This window comes from Anopheles stephensi, chromosome X (assembly GCF_013141755.1).
Source record: "Anopheles stephensi strain Indian chromosome X, UCI_ANSTEP_V1.0, whole genome shotgun sequence".
Lineage (NCBI taxonomy): Eukaryota > Metazoa > Arthropoda > Insecta > Diptera > Culicidae > Anopheles > Anopheles stephensi.
This window is the reverse complement of record NC_050201.1, coordinates 325,177-340,088: the sequence shown is the minus strand read 5'-3', so window position 1 is coordinate 340,088 and position 14,912 is coordinate 325,177. Positions and strand designations below refer to the sequence as shown.

At 43.0% G+C, this 14,912-nt stretch overlaps 3 protein-coding genes across 5 annotated transcripts; all 3 read left to right on the top strand.

Annotated features, from left to right (window-relative positions):
• Positions 1-4,643: 4,643 nt before the first annotated feature.
• LOC118517389 (vacuolar-sorting protein SNF8) lies at positions 4,644-6,057 on the top strand. The gene is made up of 3 exons (XM_036063443.1): positions 4,644-5,144; positions 5,212-5,488; positions 5,559-6,057. The coding sequence occupies exons 1-3, from the start codon at positions 4,805-4,807 to the stop codon at positions 5,692-5,694; spliced, it is 753 nt and encodes a 250-aa protein (XP_035919336.1). The 5' UTR covers positions 4,644-4,804; the 3' UTR covers positions 5,695-6,057.
• Positions 6,058-6,184: 127 nt separating this feature from the next.
• On the top strand, positions 6,185-8,982 carry LOC118517356 (protein VAC14 homolog). 2 transcript variants are annotated; one of them, XM_036063377.1, is made up of 6 exons: positions 6,185-6,402; positions 6,479-7,940; positions 8,021-8,139; positions 8,208-8,287; positions 8,362-8,527; positions 8,608-8,982. In XM_036063377.1, exons 1-6 carry the CDS (start codon positions 6,305-6,307, stop codon positions 8,729-8,731), a joined length of 2,049 nt encoding a protein of 682 aa, XP_035919270.1. In that variant the 5' UTR covers positions 6,185-6,304; the 3' UTR covers positions 8,732-8,982. The 2 variants fall into 2 exon arrangements, with proteins under 2 accessions (XP_035919270.1, XP_035919260.1); XM_036063367.1 differs by having other exon boundaries at positions 8,605-8,982.
• Positions 8,983-9,656: 674 nt separating this feature from the next.
• On the top strand, positions 9,657-14,741 carry LOC118517382 (transmembrane protein 41 homolog). Of its 2 annotated transcripts, none has more exons than XM_036063422.1 (4): positions 9,657-10,075; positions 12,124-12,500; positions 12,585-12,713; positions 12,929-14,741. In XM_036063422.1, the coding sequence occupies exons 2-4, from the start codon at positions 12,229-12,231 to the stop codon at positions 13,434-13,436; spliced, it is 909 nt and encodes a 302-aa protein (XP_035919315.1). In that variant the 5' UTR covers positions 9,657-10,075; positions 12,124-12,228; the 3' UTR covers positions 13,437-14,741. The 2 variants fall into 2 exon arrangements, with proteins under 2 accessions (XP_035919315.1, XP_035919324.1); XM_036063431.1 differs by lacking the exon at positions 9,657-10,075 and adding an exon at positions 10,242-10,356.
• The last annotated feature ends 171 nt before the right edge of the window (positions 14,742-14,912 follow it).

The following is a 14,912-nucleotide window of genomic DNA, read 5'->3' as shown; positions in this document are numbered from 1 at the left end:
GTTAAGGAACTAATCGAAGACTTAATTCAATAACAAGAAGGACGATTATAACGAAAATCTAGCTTATGCCCGCTGGTTTAGTTTCTAGTTGGTAACGGGTACAGGATGCTCAGACGAAAGAACCGGCATCAAATCTCATCCAGATCGCTTTTTCGTGCACAGGATTATTCAGCAATGGGGTAATCTCAGTCCATGGAGCCCAAAATATGGCAGGGCAACATTTTTGTATTTTTAATCCTACACATGAATCCAGCTTCAAACCAGTAAACGCTACTGAGCATTTAGAAAACACACTCGGAAACAAATAAACAAAATGAAGGACCAACGTTCCTTTCGAATACTTCTTAGACACTAGGCAGGAATTAGTTGCACAAGCATGCTTTATAAGTGCATCCAGTTTCATCATCACCACTCGCGTGTTATTATCTCAAACAACAACCATACACAAAAAAAAATGGAAAATCTCTTAAAAACATATGCAACCCGCTTCCGGAATAAAGAAAACCCCCTAACCACGTGTGCGTGTCTGTGTGGCGGAAAGAAGTGTTTGCGTTAAGTAGTTGTCATCGGTGATTATTATTATTATTCTTACTCCTTCTCTCCAACAATCTGTGCTTCACAGCAGCTCAAAACCACCACTTCCGTCGCTATTGTTCTACGCTTTTTCCGTTCTACCCTCCACCATCCCCGGAATGTGTGTGTGTGTGTGGAAAATGGCAAATAGGCCGGAAAATCCCCTCACGAACAATAACAACAGCGACCGACGCGACACGGTAACGATGATGACGATGGTGACAGAAACGTTGTTTGGCCCTCCTGAAGGGAAGAAATTGCACACACACACACCCCCGCCTCACCCACAAGGACACACCCTTCCAGCTTACCAGTGCATCCTTTACCTCATCCAGCGGGCGTTGAAAGGGAAGCTTGTTTGTTTTAATTGGAAGCAGGAGATAATTGTGCATGAGCACTCGCACACGGTAGGCGATCGTTTCCCGGTTCGTTCCTGGCACGTTTCCGGTCGAGTGTTGTTATTTCTTTTTTGCTGTGCATAAATTTGCGTTTGCTGCGTTTCGACTGCGCGTGTGGAAGTGGGTAGTGGTTGTAAGGGGCCTCTGTCTCGGGGATTGCCGACGGCGATTTTGTACAGTTCGAACGTATGGATTTCTTGTTGCAATCTGACAATAATCTTTAATGCACATTAAATACCAGATATATCGACTGGTTAACCTTTACTTGGCTGGCTCTCTAACGCATATATGTAAGCTAATTCTTCACAATGCTCAATTCGTTCTAGGATTTGAATCAGAGACGTTTCCAGAATGGAAAGTTGCGTGGATGGTGTGCCTCATAGTGTAAAAACATCTTTACACTGCATTTCAATCCCATTGCATCCCTGGGGCAACTAGGTCCCAAGCACGATAAGATCCTTTTGTACGATTTGAAGAGGTTTCTTGGTTGGCGAAGACTCTTCGGATTCAACACAGCCAGTCTTCACACGGCAGGACCAGGTATCAGTTCCTATCCAACCAAACCAACCAAAACCTCCATGGGCTAGACATTCCCTTTCAAAACTTCCATCACGCCGAAGCAGGCTGGGATACAACTTGAAGCTTTGTTTTATTCTCAAACATTTGTTTTCGCACTCACATACATTTTATCGCCGTTTCGAGACACATTCATATCCAATCATCCAGATCCTTTCCCATGCGTTTCTAACAAATCTGCGAAAAAAAAACCAAAACTACAAACCCCTGCCGTTAGAACCGTGATGTCGTGTGTCTCAGCTTTCCTGGGCGTAAATTATTTGGTTGTTCTACCGTCAGTCTTGCGGAAAACGTGCTACACAGCAGGTTTTTGATGAGCGTTCGTGAAGTGAAGTTCAAAGTCATTAGTGCGTTTAAGGCGACTTCCTCGAAAACGCAACCGGGCACAATTGGAATAAGGTCACGAAGTCAGCAAAATGTGGCACGTGCCATTTACAAAAGGTAGTTTATTGTAAAACAACGTTAGCTTACTGGATTGATCATGAAACGGGGTGATAAATATTTGCCATTTCTTTCTTTCTAACAGAATGCAAAAGGAGTTAAAATATAAATTTCCTTATTATTCCCACTGTGTTTCGAATGAATAGAACAAGGAGCTGAACGATTGACGTTAAATGCCATGTAAACCTATCCGTTTTATATTATGCAAAATATTAATGAGTTGAATGTTGAATTCTTTCCTGCTAATTACCTGTCCTGCATTAATGCTGCATTGAATTCAAGGATTGACTTCTGGTTACCTTTTACACGCCCGATGCTCCTTAACTGTCTCCCCAACTTTACAGCCGAATCTCATTATGCTGGAATCACCAATCGAGCCCTTCGGATAGGGTACCTTTTTGCACGTGCAGCGTACGGTGCTCGCACACAAACACAGTCTGCTTAATCTGATGTTAAAAATCTGTCATCCCAGAACGTGAGACAGTCGTCTATTCCGCTCGCGCGTACGTGTAAAGGACAATAGAATAATCGTGATACGAACGGTATAAAAGATTCCTTCCTGTAAGCTTCTTTCGCTTTTGAAAAAAAAAAACACACACGCACACACGAGATTCTACGGTTTATTGGTGATGTAAATAATTCAACCGTACGTTCGACTAGCATGATGGCATCATTTAGCTTTTTTGCTTGCATCTTTTGCCAGAGGTTAAACATTCAGATAATGTAAAAATCATATTTATGCCTTTGAAACACACATAATGTTCTGTTGAATTTTATGTTTTATTCATAAAGAACGGCCTGGCTGTATTGCTGTTCTGTTGAAATTAATAAGATTCAATATTTTCAATTTTTTAAATTAAAATATTTTAACGATCCAGAAAAGATGTTCTGCTGTTCTCATAAAGTGACTTAGAGTCCGTTGTTTTTGACACTCCTAGTATGGAAACGACTAGATCTTCAAGCATTTCAAGCATCGTAAATCATTTAAAAGTACAATGCGTGTTGCTAGACACGTTTTCAACAGGCTGGCCCATTTTCAAAGCAACATTCCCACAGAAAAACGTGACAAAACCTTACCGTGTTAAAGCAATCAAGCGATTATCCCCAAATTATTTGTACCCATTATCGTACCGCTTCAAAGGAAAGTATAAACAATCTAAATATAGGACACCAAGCGCAAGACAACTCTTACTCGAAATGGATCAGCGAATCTTATGAGTGCACCTCTAAAACAATGCATTGGAACAGTGATACTATGCCACCGGAAGCCAATTCAGTAACATTCGTTTTATTCTAACGGCGTAAGAAGAAAGGCGGAACTGCTAGTTAACAACAGACAGCTTTTTATTCTGCTAGCAAAAGTAAGGGCAGCATTGCTTGTTCGCAGATACGCCCCTTTTGGTAGCATAACGGCGTTCCTCCTCATGCAAGGGTGAGAATACCCCTCGTTAGGAGTTTGTGTTGAATTTTTATAGCAACCAATCGTTGTGCAGCATTCTGGTAGGTTTACCAGGGGGAGAGTGTAAGCGAATGGAAGGAGTAGTACTACAGGTACTGTTGGGTAAAAGACTCGAGAAGGCCCCCCCCTAGAATCTTTTGTGTGCAGCACTGTGGCCTGTCATTTTTGATGTACAGTGGGATTTCTGAATGTTCAAAACTCATTTGATATAAACATTGTGCATTGTTCCTTAATACTGGTACTAGACAGCGAGTAGAACATGATAATATACATTTTAATATGTGATTTGAAATGCTGATATTCTTATTTTTCCTCCTGTCCTGAATATCTATGCCCGGTAAGAAGTATTCATCGAATTACTGTTCCGTTACCGTCCGAGAACGCCGAGCATGTTTTAGGCCATGTTAGGGGATTGTTCACCCCTAGTGCGACCGAAAACTAGTACGAAGCCCTTGTAAGCCAAAATGAATGGTCAGGTTAGGGGATAGGGGGTTTTTATCGAATAATAACAATATTTTATTCGACTTTCTTCAACCAATTTTGACCACACTGAAAGCACACTGTGAAACTTTCGCAACGTGTACTGCGGATTGCATACTTTTAGGCGTATATCCTATAGTGCCTAACAAATTTAGGGGGGGGGGGGGGTGCCTTCTCGAGTCTTTTACCTACTGTTGAATAATCATTCGACATAGTTTGAGGTACAATGCTTCCGAATTTCTAGAAATATTGGATACAAAAGGTTATATGAGTTATTATGACACGATTATAATCATCCATTAACATAAAAAAGTGTTCACGGAGATTTATTAACAAATTGTCATGTAAAACGCAAGTATTTGCTCGATAACTTGTAGAGTTCAATGTTCCAAAAATGTAAAATGTCTGGAATCTGATGGCTATCAAAATTGTAATCGAAATTGTTTTTAATGAAAATTTTTTTTGTGGCTTATAATTATGTCTACCACTGTAACGATGTAACGGCTGACGTCACACATGCTCAGCTTTCCTTTTTGTAACACAAGGCCTCTTATCTTTTATAAACATATTTAGCCATATTACTCTGTAATTTCAAGATAGAAATTGCACTGTTTTAGTGTAATGTGATAAAATCGAAATTATTTTTAAATAAAACTGCATTTATTTACATTGTTTACAGCAGCCTCACAATATAATGCCAGCTGTCAAAGTACGCTGCTCTTAGCTGTCATGATCAGCTGTTATTCTTTGCAATTTCAGTAAATAAACACGCCTGCACGGAAACTGCTAATTTTTCTTCGAGCGTGCCGTAAAACAAAACTTAAGTATTATTTTACAGCCGTAAGTAAAATACCCGCAAGTATTACCACAAGCAAACATGCGAAGGCGTGCCGGTGTTGGTGCCATCCAGAAGCAGCGGCTCGAGGCCGAAAAGTACAAGGACAAGGGTACCGAGCTGCAGGACTCACAGTTCGAACAGATGGTGAAACAGATGGAAGCGTTGAAGGAAAACTTGGAAGAGTTCGCGTCCAAGCATAGGAACGAGATCAAGAAGAATCCACAGTTCCGACGCCAGTTTCAGGAAATGTGTGCAGCTATCGGCGTGGATCCGCTGGCATCAGCCAAAGGGTTCTGGAGCGTTCTCGGTATGGGAGATTTCTTCTACGAGCTCAGTGTGCAGGTGGTGGAAGTTTGTCTGGCACACAATCACGTCACAGGTAGAAGACGGTAGTTAAAGTGGGCTTTCGCTATCAATACATTGAAATGATACATGTGTTTATACAGGTGGTCTCATGGATTTGGACGAATTGCGAAACCGACTAGTAGCGGCTAGGGGTAAGAGCCAAATCCATCAGGAAATCACCACCGAGGACATACTGATGGCAGCGAAAAAACTGAAAATATTTGGCAATGGCTTCTCCGTGTACTCGGTCGGGAAGAATCGCTACATGGTGCAGTCGATACCCGGTGAGCTGAGCCTACAGGAAACGACGGTTTTAAGCGTGGCCACGAATCAAGGACAAGGTTTCGTGACCGTTGCATCGCTCATGAATGATTTAGGGTATGTATGGTACCGCATCCACGTTTTCGATGTAGCTGCAACCTTATTCGAACTGTTCGCTTTACTGCAGATGGACACAGGCAAGAGCCGAACAGGCAGTGGAGAAAACGCTTGGCGAAGGTATGGCTTGGCTAGATACGCAAGGTGATGAGAAATCCTACTGGTTTCCAAGTCTGTTCCCAGGACGTTTAACGACGAAAGCTTGATTTCCATACCAAAACATAACTAGTAAAAGGGCGAAAGATTTAAACGATATTTCAAATGGCACTCTGAAAGGTCTTATTAGTGCAGTGCTTGTGCAGAGCCACTATCTCGTAATCGGTTTTAATATTTAAATTAAAGCATTTTTTACAATCCCCTTGTTTACCTATTTTATGAAATTGCCCGAAATTATATTTAAATTATAGTTTGTTGCTCTCAAAGCTGTCATCGAAATTTTCTTTTCGTTCACATGAAAAATCTCTTCGAATCAGGGATGAACAAGCTATCCGAGAGCCGGTTGATGGTGTTTTTGAAGTCACGGGCCGATTGCCTTTTTATTCAGTATGAAAATAAATTTAAATTTGATACGCACTGTTTTACAAAAGTATTTATAAAATGTATAGCGCCGATTTACGAGGCTCGTTACTCGCAGCAAGGTTGTACAATGATAATCAAAAGTTGGTTACCCCTGGTATAAACAATTGCTGTCATTGTACTCAGCCGCTATTATGTCAATGTTGATGGTCGCAGCGAATGTGTAAACAAACTCTCGGCCGAATAACGTGATAAGCGCATCATTAGTCATCGGAACGTACCAAAATCTGGACCAAAATCATGGAAAATGCATTTGCACCTATTAGTGAGGCGTGCGTTAAGGCCCTCAGCGACAAAACATACGATAAACGAAAAGTGGCAGCACTGGAGATAGAGAAGTAAGTATCTCGCAGTACTTTTAATCGGCAGCCACACGCTCAAACTGATCGTACGTTTCCGATTCGTATGTTGCAGGATGGTGACTGACTTTAAGTCGAAAAAGAATATGCCACAAATCAAACGCATTATCGATGTGCTGAGCCGGGATTTTGTGCGATCGAACGACTCAAACAAAAAGAAAGGAGGACTGATAGCGCTTGCGGCGACCAGTATCGCGCTCGGCAAGGACACGGAAAAGTTCATCGAGGACATTGTCAATCCCATCATGAACTGTCTGATCGATAACGATAATAGGGTACGGTTTTTCGCCAGCGAATCACTTTACAATGTGGTGAAGGTAGCCCGTGGTGCCGTCCTGCCGTTCTTCCCGAGCGTGTTCAACGCCCTCAGTCGGCTTGTAACGGATCCGGATCAAAGCATCAAGAATGGTAGCGAAATTTTGGATCGTTTGCTGAAGGACATTGTGATCGAATCGTCGCAAACGTTCGATCTGGACGCGTTTATTCCGCTGGTGCGGGAGCGCATTATGGTAAAGAGCTCGTTCGCCCGTCAGTTCATCATATCGTGGATTTCCGTGCTGAATGCTGTGCCCGAGATAAACATGGTCATGTTCCTGCCGGAAATATTGCACGGTTTGTTTCAGATTCTGGAGGACCCACTGCCCGAAATTCAGCGCATGTGCGAGTCACTATTAGCGCAGTTTCTGAAGATAATCAAGATGAACCCGAGCGCTGCGGACATTCCGAAGATGACGAACGTGCTAATTGTGCAGGCCCAGTCCAGTAATCCGCTGATACAATTCTATGCAATCTCGTGGATCAAGGAGTTTGTACAGCTGTCCGGGGGTGAGATACTGAGCTTCTCGAGCGGCATATTCACTGCCATCCTGCCCTGTCTAGCATTTGAAAGTGACGCGAAAAAGAACATTAAGGATTGTGCCAACGCGGTAAACCTGAACCTGCTCGAACTTATATCGAACGGTGAGGATAAGCAGAAGAATCTCAGCTATCTTGATCTGAACTCGGTGATGGAGGTTCTGCGCCAGTATCTCGTCCACAGTCCCGTTCCGACGAAGATTGCCGTGCTGAAGTGGGTGCACCATCTGTTTACCGAAGTGCACGACGAAATGTCGGAACATGCGAACAAGTTGTTCCCGGTGCTATTGCGCGATTGTCTGTCGGACAGCTCGGACGAGGTGGTACTGCAGGCGATCGTTGTGCTGGCAGAAATTGTCAATTCTGCCACGGTCAAGGGTAACGATTTCGATCAAACTCAGTATCGACAGTTTCTGGTGGAGCTGTTAAACCTCTTCAGCGAAAACAACACATTCCTCGAGAAGCGTGGCACATTGATTATAAGACAGCTGTGCCGGTTGCTGAACGCGGAATACATCTACCGTACATTTGCGGAAATTTTGTTAGAGGAGCGGATCAATCTCAAAATTGCTTCGACCATGGTACGTACGCTGAACATGATACTGCTCACGACATCTGATTTGTTCGACCTGCGCAACATGCTGCACGATATACGAAATGAGGTTTGTTTCTTCCGTACAATGGATCGAATAGTATCGGTAACGTGTATTGACGCGCTTCTCGTTTTTTCTTTCGTTTACAGAAATCTGCCTCATTATTTGAGTGCCTTTATCGATGCTGGGCCCACTGTCCTGTTTCGACACTTTCACTCTGTCTACTGGCACAGTGCTATCAACACGTATCGGAGATTGTCACGTTATTGTGAGTGTGTTTATTCTATTAAACACAATAGAAAACGTTCGTTTGTTATTATTACCTTTTTCTTTCAGTGCCGACATTGAAATAACCGTAGACTTTTTGGTGGAAATCGATAAGATGGTTCAGCTGATTGAATCGCCGATATTTGCCTGTAAGCTATCGCTGCTCGGCATGTGACGCTTTTGCCTTCCAATTCATCATGCTTTATTTCGTCTCTTTCTCAAGCTTTACGTTTGGCACTAATTTCCCATTCGAACGATAATGCTGATGCTCAACATCTGTCTCGGGCATTGTACGGGATCCTGATGCTGCTACCACAAACTGAAGCTTTTCATTTGTTGAACAATCGCTTAAAGTGTGTGCCTAACTATTGGAGTCAACCGAACAAGATGTAATTACTCTTTACTTGTATCCACATACTCTGCAAAACCCGTTATGCTTCCTGTTTTCATCCTTTTTCATTTCCAGCAGTTCCAAATCAACGAACGAAAGCCAGTGCAACATAAAGTTTGACGAACTGTTCATTTACTTTAAGCACATACAAGATCTTCATCATCAAAAGCGCGTCGAAAAGCGAAAGAAAAATCAGTTCTAAATCGTGCTCCTATTAACCGAGGGACATCGAGTAGAATTATGTGGTTTGAACCAAACGGCAGGCCAAAAACAATTGTATCTATGTTTTGATTTTAACCACGCCACCAATGCCCCAAGATGCATTTTAAAGGCTTCTATGGCTTCCAAATTATTTGTATTTTAGTTATCGCTTGGCCACGATCAAACGAGAATGTTGTTACGAGTGCAACAATAAATAATCAAGACGTCTCGCTGATCCTTATACATTCCCTACACAACCAGCACATGCATCGATTGTCCGGAAGGCAAACAATCATTATATATCTAACACGAAAGCTTATGAACAAAACATCAATATATATATATATATATATATATATATATATATATATATATATATATATATATATATATATATATATGCATAAGTTCATATGAAACGTTCATTTTTAAACGAATATTCATGATGGGCGCAATGCGATGGAGAATTTGGTGGTAGCTCGCTAAAATCTTCTCATAATAATCTAACTTTTTACTTGACATCGTATAATCAATCTTGAAATCATTAAGGTAGCAAAGAAGAAGAAGAAGCATTCAGACTATTTATGACTTTTTTACAAATTGTTTTAAAAATATGTTCAATATTGCAAACAGTTCTAAAATATTCAGAAATACACAAAAGCCAGCAGTTAACGGCTACATTATTCGAGCAGAAGTAATTTGAAATTTGTACATCGAACTGCTCGAATGTCGAATGCCTTGAAAAAAAACTATTTTAATCGCACGAGCTATACACAGATAACATTCATTGACCACTTTTACACATTAAATTAGTAAATATTTAATTCAAAATTGTACATTTCTGTAGTTGTGCAAAACATTTTCTTATTCTCAGTAGCCTTCTCGATCGAGCATAAGTCGCATTTTCGAAAATGAAACAATTTTTGAGCTGTCAAGTTCAGTTTACCTTTCTGGATGCATGTGGCTATGGCTTCAGTTGTGTGCCATTGTTTCTGCTCTGTTTTCTGGCCTTAAATTTTACGCGTTCTAACTTTACACGGCGAGTGTGTGGTGACTAGGCGAGGAAACGATTAGTTTCAATAGTGCAGGAAACAGCGGCAGAATTCTGCAATCAATTCCGTACCGCATTCGATTCGCTTCGCTGCCATTGCCCAACTAGGCCCGGCTATCAACACAACGCGAGAGCTGTGCAAAGAAGCTGGTGGAAGCCAAACACGCCGAACCAATCGTCGTTTCGATCCGATAGCATCGGAAGGCAGTAACGTATCGGTTGTACCCGAATAAAAACTTGACCAGTTCCGGGGAGGATTGCGCCGCGGGCAGAGCACGCCAGATATTACAGCAGGTACGCATTCCTATCAATCCCGCCTTGTACTTCCAAACGTTACCTTGCTTATCGATCCGAGAACGCATTGCGTTTATAGTGCAGTTTTGTGACACAAACCTACTGTTGTCCTTTGTTCTTTGGTGCAGGGATATGCTCAGAACAGCGAACAATTATGTAGGTGTTCCAGCACCATCCTTTTTTGTGTGTGTTTTAGCCATTGTTGTGCAAGTGAAGCGACGACTAAACTCGTTTCATTCAAGTGTGTATGTGCGCGCTACAAAGAGCCTTGAGCCATCGAAGTACGTAACATCATTTCCAACCACACAAATCCACCATCCGCCGCCACCGTCCCACGTTCACACGAGAAACAGTCGACGACATGTTCAACAACAAAAAACCCTCCCAGCGAGTTTAGTAGCAATAGTAAATGGGGTAGGGGCAATTACGACACAAGGTCGGACGCACGCACGGTGCTCATGCAGAGCGAGATAAAAATAGGTAGAGCAAAGGTGGATAAAAAGGTAACCCAACACATCAGGCGATATCACGCATTCGGTTTTGGATCGGGTGGGGATGAATGTGTTTTCCATTCCTCCTCATACTACCAACCCCCCTCCCCATCCCTTCGGAACCATGCTCGTTCGCAATACGGTGCAGGCCCAGAAAGCGATGATGATAAGGAAGTCATCCCAGCCCTCGTGATGCCTTACTTTGTTTCGATTCCATGGTCACCTTTCGCAGTACGAGATGGTGGCTGTGGATGGATGGGAGAACAAGAGTGAGACCATGAGTCAACGCCTCATGTTCAGGAAACATGGTACAAACAAAACTCTTCTAGGTTACACACAAAGAATCGTATGATCAGCGCGGCATGCGCCGCACAGCGCGCACATCAGCTGGATGGAAACGAACGCGCAAAACGCTATGATTTCGCGTCAAGGCAAGGGTGTCCAAAAATGCCAATGCCACCAACGAAAAAGCCATTGTATTGCATAACGAAACTACCTCTAAGAAGCACGTTTTGTTTTCTGTGTAGCATCTGCTCGTCTCGAAATAAGGAAAACTACATTGGCAGTCGCCAATGCGGGGTACTACCAGTCAGTGGCCGAGCGAAAGCGGAAATTTCACTTTCATCATGACCCGTTCTCTACGCTTACCGTTACCTTGACCTACCGTATGTTAACACATTTACGTAAACAACGAAAGCAAAAGTAAAAAGTTTTGTGGTGAAAAAATTAAAAGAAACGATTATGGCAAGTGGTAGCGCAGGGACAAATTGAGGAGTTAGCTTGCAAAATTAATTTCAGATATAGCTTCTCGCTAGCTCGATCCAACACGTGTTGTCTGCTGTTCACGAGTACACCGAGTGCAGAACAACAGAAAAGAATGTTCCAACACTATTTCTTTAGAGATGGATGGAAGTTTCGGAACCTGTTTTGAGATAAATGCGGAAACAGATCATGAAAAGATTTATGGCTTGCGGTAAGCAGGATATTTATGAATCCTTTAAATTGGATTTTAAACATAGTAAAGAAACCTTGCTAAACTGTGCTAAAACAGCACAGCAGACAAAGAAACCCTCATCGACCGGCATCGAAAGTTTTGATACTGAATTAAATATGATGATTCAATCATGTATTAAGGCGAAGGATCCGTTTGATGATGGTTACTCTCTTCAAGGGGAGAGTGAAACAAGCTTTAAGGATGGAAAACTGCCGTCAAATATTATATTTAGAATCCCAAAACGGAAATTGGTGCCTATTGCAATACGTTTGGCTGTATTGCTGTGTGAACATTTGATCCGTAGTGCGATTGCGTCCCAATTATCATCTGCCAAAGCGACACATCGGATGACAATCTTGCCGCCCGTGCGTGAAACATTGTTATTGTTGCTTCCTGCTGTTCATGGCACTTACCTTCTTCTTATTGCGCTTTCTTTCTTTCCCGGTTTATTAACCATCCCCACGCTGATCGCCGCATATCGTGCGATTTGTGTGTGTTATCTCTGTGTATTGGTGTTTCCCCCATACAACCCCGTAATCACGCTCTCCCCAACGAACGTAAAGAACGGCTAGATTTGTCGTGGAACCAGCTGAGCCAACAAATGCCAATTGATATTGCCTCGGCCGAAGAACGCACCAGCATTGGAGCTTAGGTGGCAGGAAGCCAGAATGGCACCGGATGCGATCGGGACGGCACTGTACAGTGACAACAATAATCAGCACGAGAAGCTGCAACAGAGTCCGGGTATGATGAACGGTTCACCGAAAACGGAAAAATCGCGCCTGGTTCCAAATGGCAGTGTGCCGCACGCTACCACGAAACCGCATCCGGCGGACGAGGATCGATCTGCTCGACAATCGCTCATCATTCTGGCGGCCATATTCTTCACCAGCCTGTTTGCGATGTTGTATGTGTACGCAATGTTTCCCGAGCTGGAAGAGTAAGTGTTGCTACTGCCTTATTTGTTGTGCCGTTTCAGCAAGCACGACCTCATGTAATAATATCGATATGTTTTGGTTTATAGGTCGGAAAAACAATATCTCAAGGTGCCGTTCGATATAGAGGATGCGAAGCAGCTGGGACGGGTGCTCGATCGCTACAAAGATCTGTACACTGTGGAGGTGATGTTTGGCATCATACTGGTGTACATATTGTAAGTAGCATAATGTTGCGATGCGTTTGGCCTTCTATTTGCTTGTTATTGGCGCGGTGGCTAACCCATTGCTTTATACAGGGCTCTCTTTGATGGCAACGTTTTTTATTGTAAATCTAATTTCTTTCTCTCTCTCTCTCCCTCCACTTCTCTTTATATCTCTCTATTCCCTTCTTCTTGGACGCTTTCTGTACTTATACTGTGTACGCCCGCAGTCTTCAAACGTTTGCCATTCCGGGTTCGTTGTTCCTATCGATATTGAGCGGCTTCCTGTACAGTTTCCCGGTCGCCCTCACACTCGTCTGCTTCTGTTCGGCGCTCGGAGCGACCCTGTGCTATCTACTGTCGCAGCTGGTTGGCCGGCGGCTGGTAAAGTACTACTTTCCCGAGCGGGCCCACCACTGGGCAGCTCAGGTCGACCGGCACCGTGACGATCTGCTTAGCTACATGCTGTTCCTGCGCATGACACCGTTCCTACCGAACTGGTTCATCAACCTAGTCGCGCCGGTGATCGGTGTACCGCTGTACCCGTTCGCGCTCGGCACATTCCTTGGCGTCGCGCCACCCTCCTTCATTGCCATCCAGGCAGGGAAAACGCTGTACAAGATGACCAGCTCGAGCGACGCGTTCAGCTGGGGTTCGATCGCAATGTTGGCCGCGTTCTCTGTCGTAGCGCTCGTGCCGGTTATCTTTAAGCGTTACTTTAAGGCAAAGATTGACTAGAGCGTGAGGGTTAGCGAAAGGATTTGATGTATGTATTACTGCATTACTAAAACTGCGGGGTTGGGACAAGCTAAATTCTTGCACGACCTGTAAAACGGGGCCTATGCCGATAGCTTAATAGCTGTAGCCAAAGAGAGAGGGAGAAAAAAAACACCTAAACACAGATACAGACAACTAAATTAAGGTAAGGAAAACAGTGCATGCGCGTGTGCGGGTTTTTGGTTCAACACGAGTTATTCCTATTAATGCTACTGACGATATCATGATAGCCATCCTTGCATAGATTGATCACCCAAACTGCAAACCACCAACCCATGGGGAAATCTTGCAAAGTTTTATTTTTCCATGCGGAGATATAGTATAGGAGGTAAGGTATGATTATGAATCGCGTTGGCAATGAACAGGCGAGACTAGCTTACAATCTAAACAGAGACCAGAACCGAACGGCAGTCAAAATATCAGCACCATGCGTAGACCAACCAGATCAAATGTAGGGTTCCAAAAAGGCAAAGAACATTACTTTCACCTTCTTCTTCTTCGTATCTCGAAAGGTCTCCGTTTGACACTTTCTGGCTTCCTGTGTAACTTCATGTTACCGGTAGCTTGATGCCGGAGATTTTACCCAGTCCTGCTGTGTGAATGCCGATCATTACTACCTTGGGATAGAAAAACTTTCAAAATCGATTGGTGCACGAGACCAATTGTCTGGCACACGGTCAAGTAGCACGGGTTGTAAACCCAGACCGAGTTATACAAAAAATAACGGTCAAACGAGTAGTCAGACAGGTTAGTAATTCGAGGTAATGGTTTGGGCAAATAAATCCTTTGTGAAAATGAACGCAGCAAAACCGAGACGTGGCAATGAAGGGACAAAAAAAGCTAGTGTCGCTACTAATTAGGAACACGAGTAAGATAAAATTGAACGCAACGGCATGTGACAACAAAACAAAAAGCTCACTTTCAAACAAGTCATTGAAAACAAGTCTATTGGCTTTCGGCGGTGGGATAATAGTCACGCGCTTCGAATTAGTGATTAGGTAGATGATAATTTATTTCATAGTAGCCGATACAAAAAACTGCAACAACAAAAAAAACATTTCTGTGGAAGTTAAGGTACGGCAGACCGGGGTGGAAAATTGGGACAAGCGCGCAGAGAGAGAGAGACAACAGGTATTCAAGGATAATTTTCCTATGTGTCCAAAATTAGGGAGTTGGCGTTCCCATTTTTCATTTCGTCGTACCATTCGTAATAAATGAACCGGATACGATTTAACCCGTACCAAAAAGCAGAGGCATGCTAGCAAATTTGTTTCGCCTTTCGTTTTGTTTTCTCCCAAAAATATTTGTAAGAAAGATTTTTTCACTCTCTAGCACTTCCCTACACCGATTAAAAACTTAACAAATCTTCGGTTAGCACACAAAAAAACAGAAACAAACAAACATAACTAAATAAATTTGCTACCATCAGTCCGAAGC

Bases quoted from the DNA above. Each gene is read 5' to 3' on its own strand.
- LOC118517389 (XM_036063443.1), top strand. From the start codon at position 4,805: ATGCGAAGGCGTGCCGGTGTTGGTGCCATCCAGAAGCAGCGGCTCGAG. The intron at 5,145-5,211 runs GTAGAAGACGGT...GTGTTTATACAG, and splicing joins GGCACACAATCACGTCACAG to GTGGTCTCATGGATTTGGAC. The intron at 5,489-5,558 runs GTATGTATGGTA...GCTTTACTGCAG, and splicing joins TCGCTCATGAATGATTTAGG to ATGGACACAGGCAAGAGCCG.
- LOC118517356 (XM_036063367.1), top strand. From the start codon at position 6,305: ATGGAAAATGCATTTGCACCTATTAGTGAGGCGTGCGTTAAGGCCCTC. The intron at 8,288-8,361 runs GTAAGCTATCGC...CTCTTTCTCAAG, and splicing joins TGAATCGCCGATATTTGCCT to CTTTACGTTTGGCACTAATT. The intron at 8,528-8,604 runs GTAATTACTCTT...TTTCATTTCCAG, and splicing joins TGGAGTCAACCGAACAAGAT to CAGTTCCAAATCAACGAACG.
- LOC118517382 (XM_036063422.1), top strand. From the start codon at position 12,229: ATGGCACCGGATGCGATCGGGACGGCACTGTACAGTGACAACAATAAT. The intron at 12,501-12,584 runs GTAAGTGTTGCT...TTTGGTTTATAG, and splicing joins ATGTTTCCCGAGCTGGAAGA to GTCGGAAAAACAATATCTCA. The intron at 12,714-12,928 runs GTAAGTAGCATA...GTACGCCCGCAG, and splicing joins ATCATACTGGTGTACATATT to TCTTCAAACGTTTGCCATTC.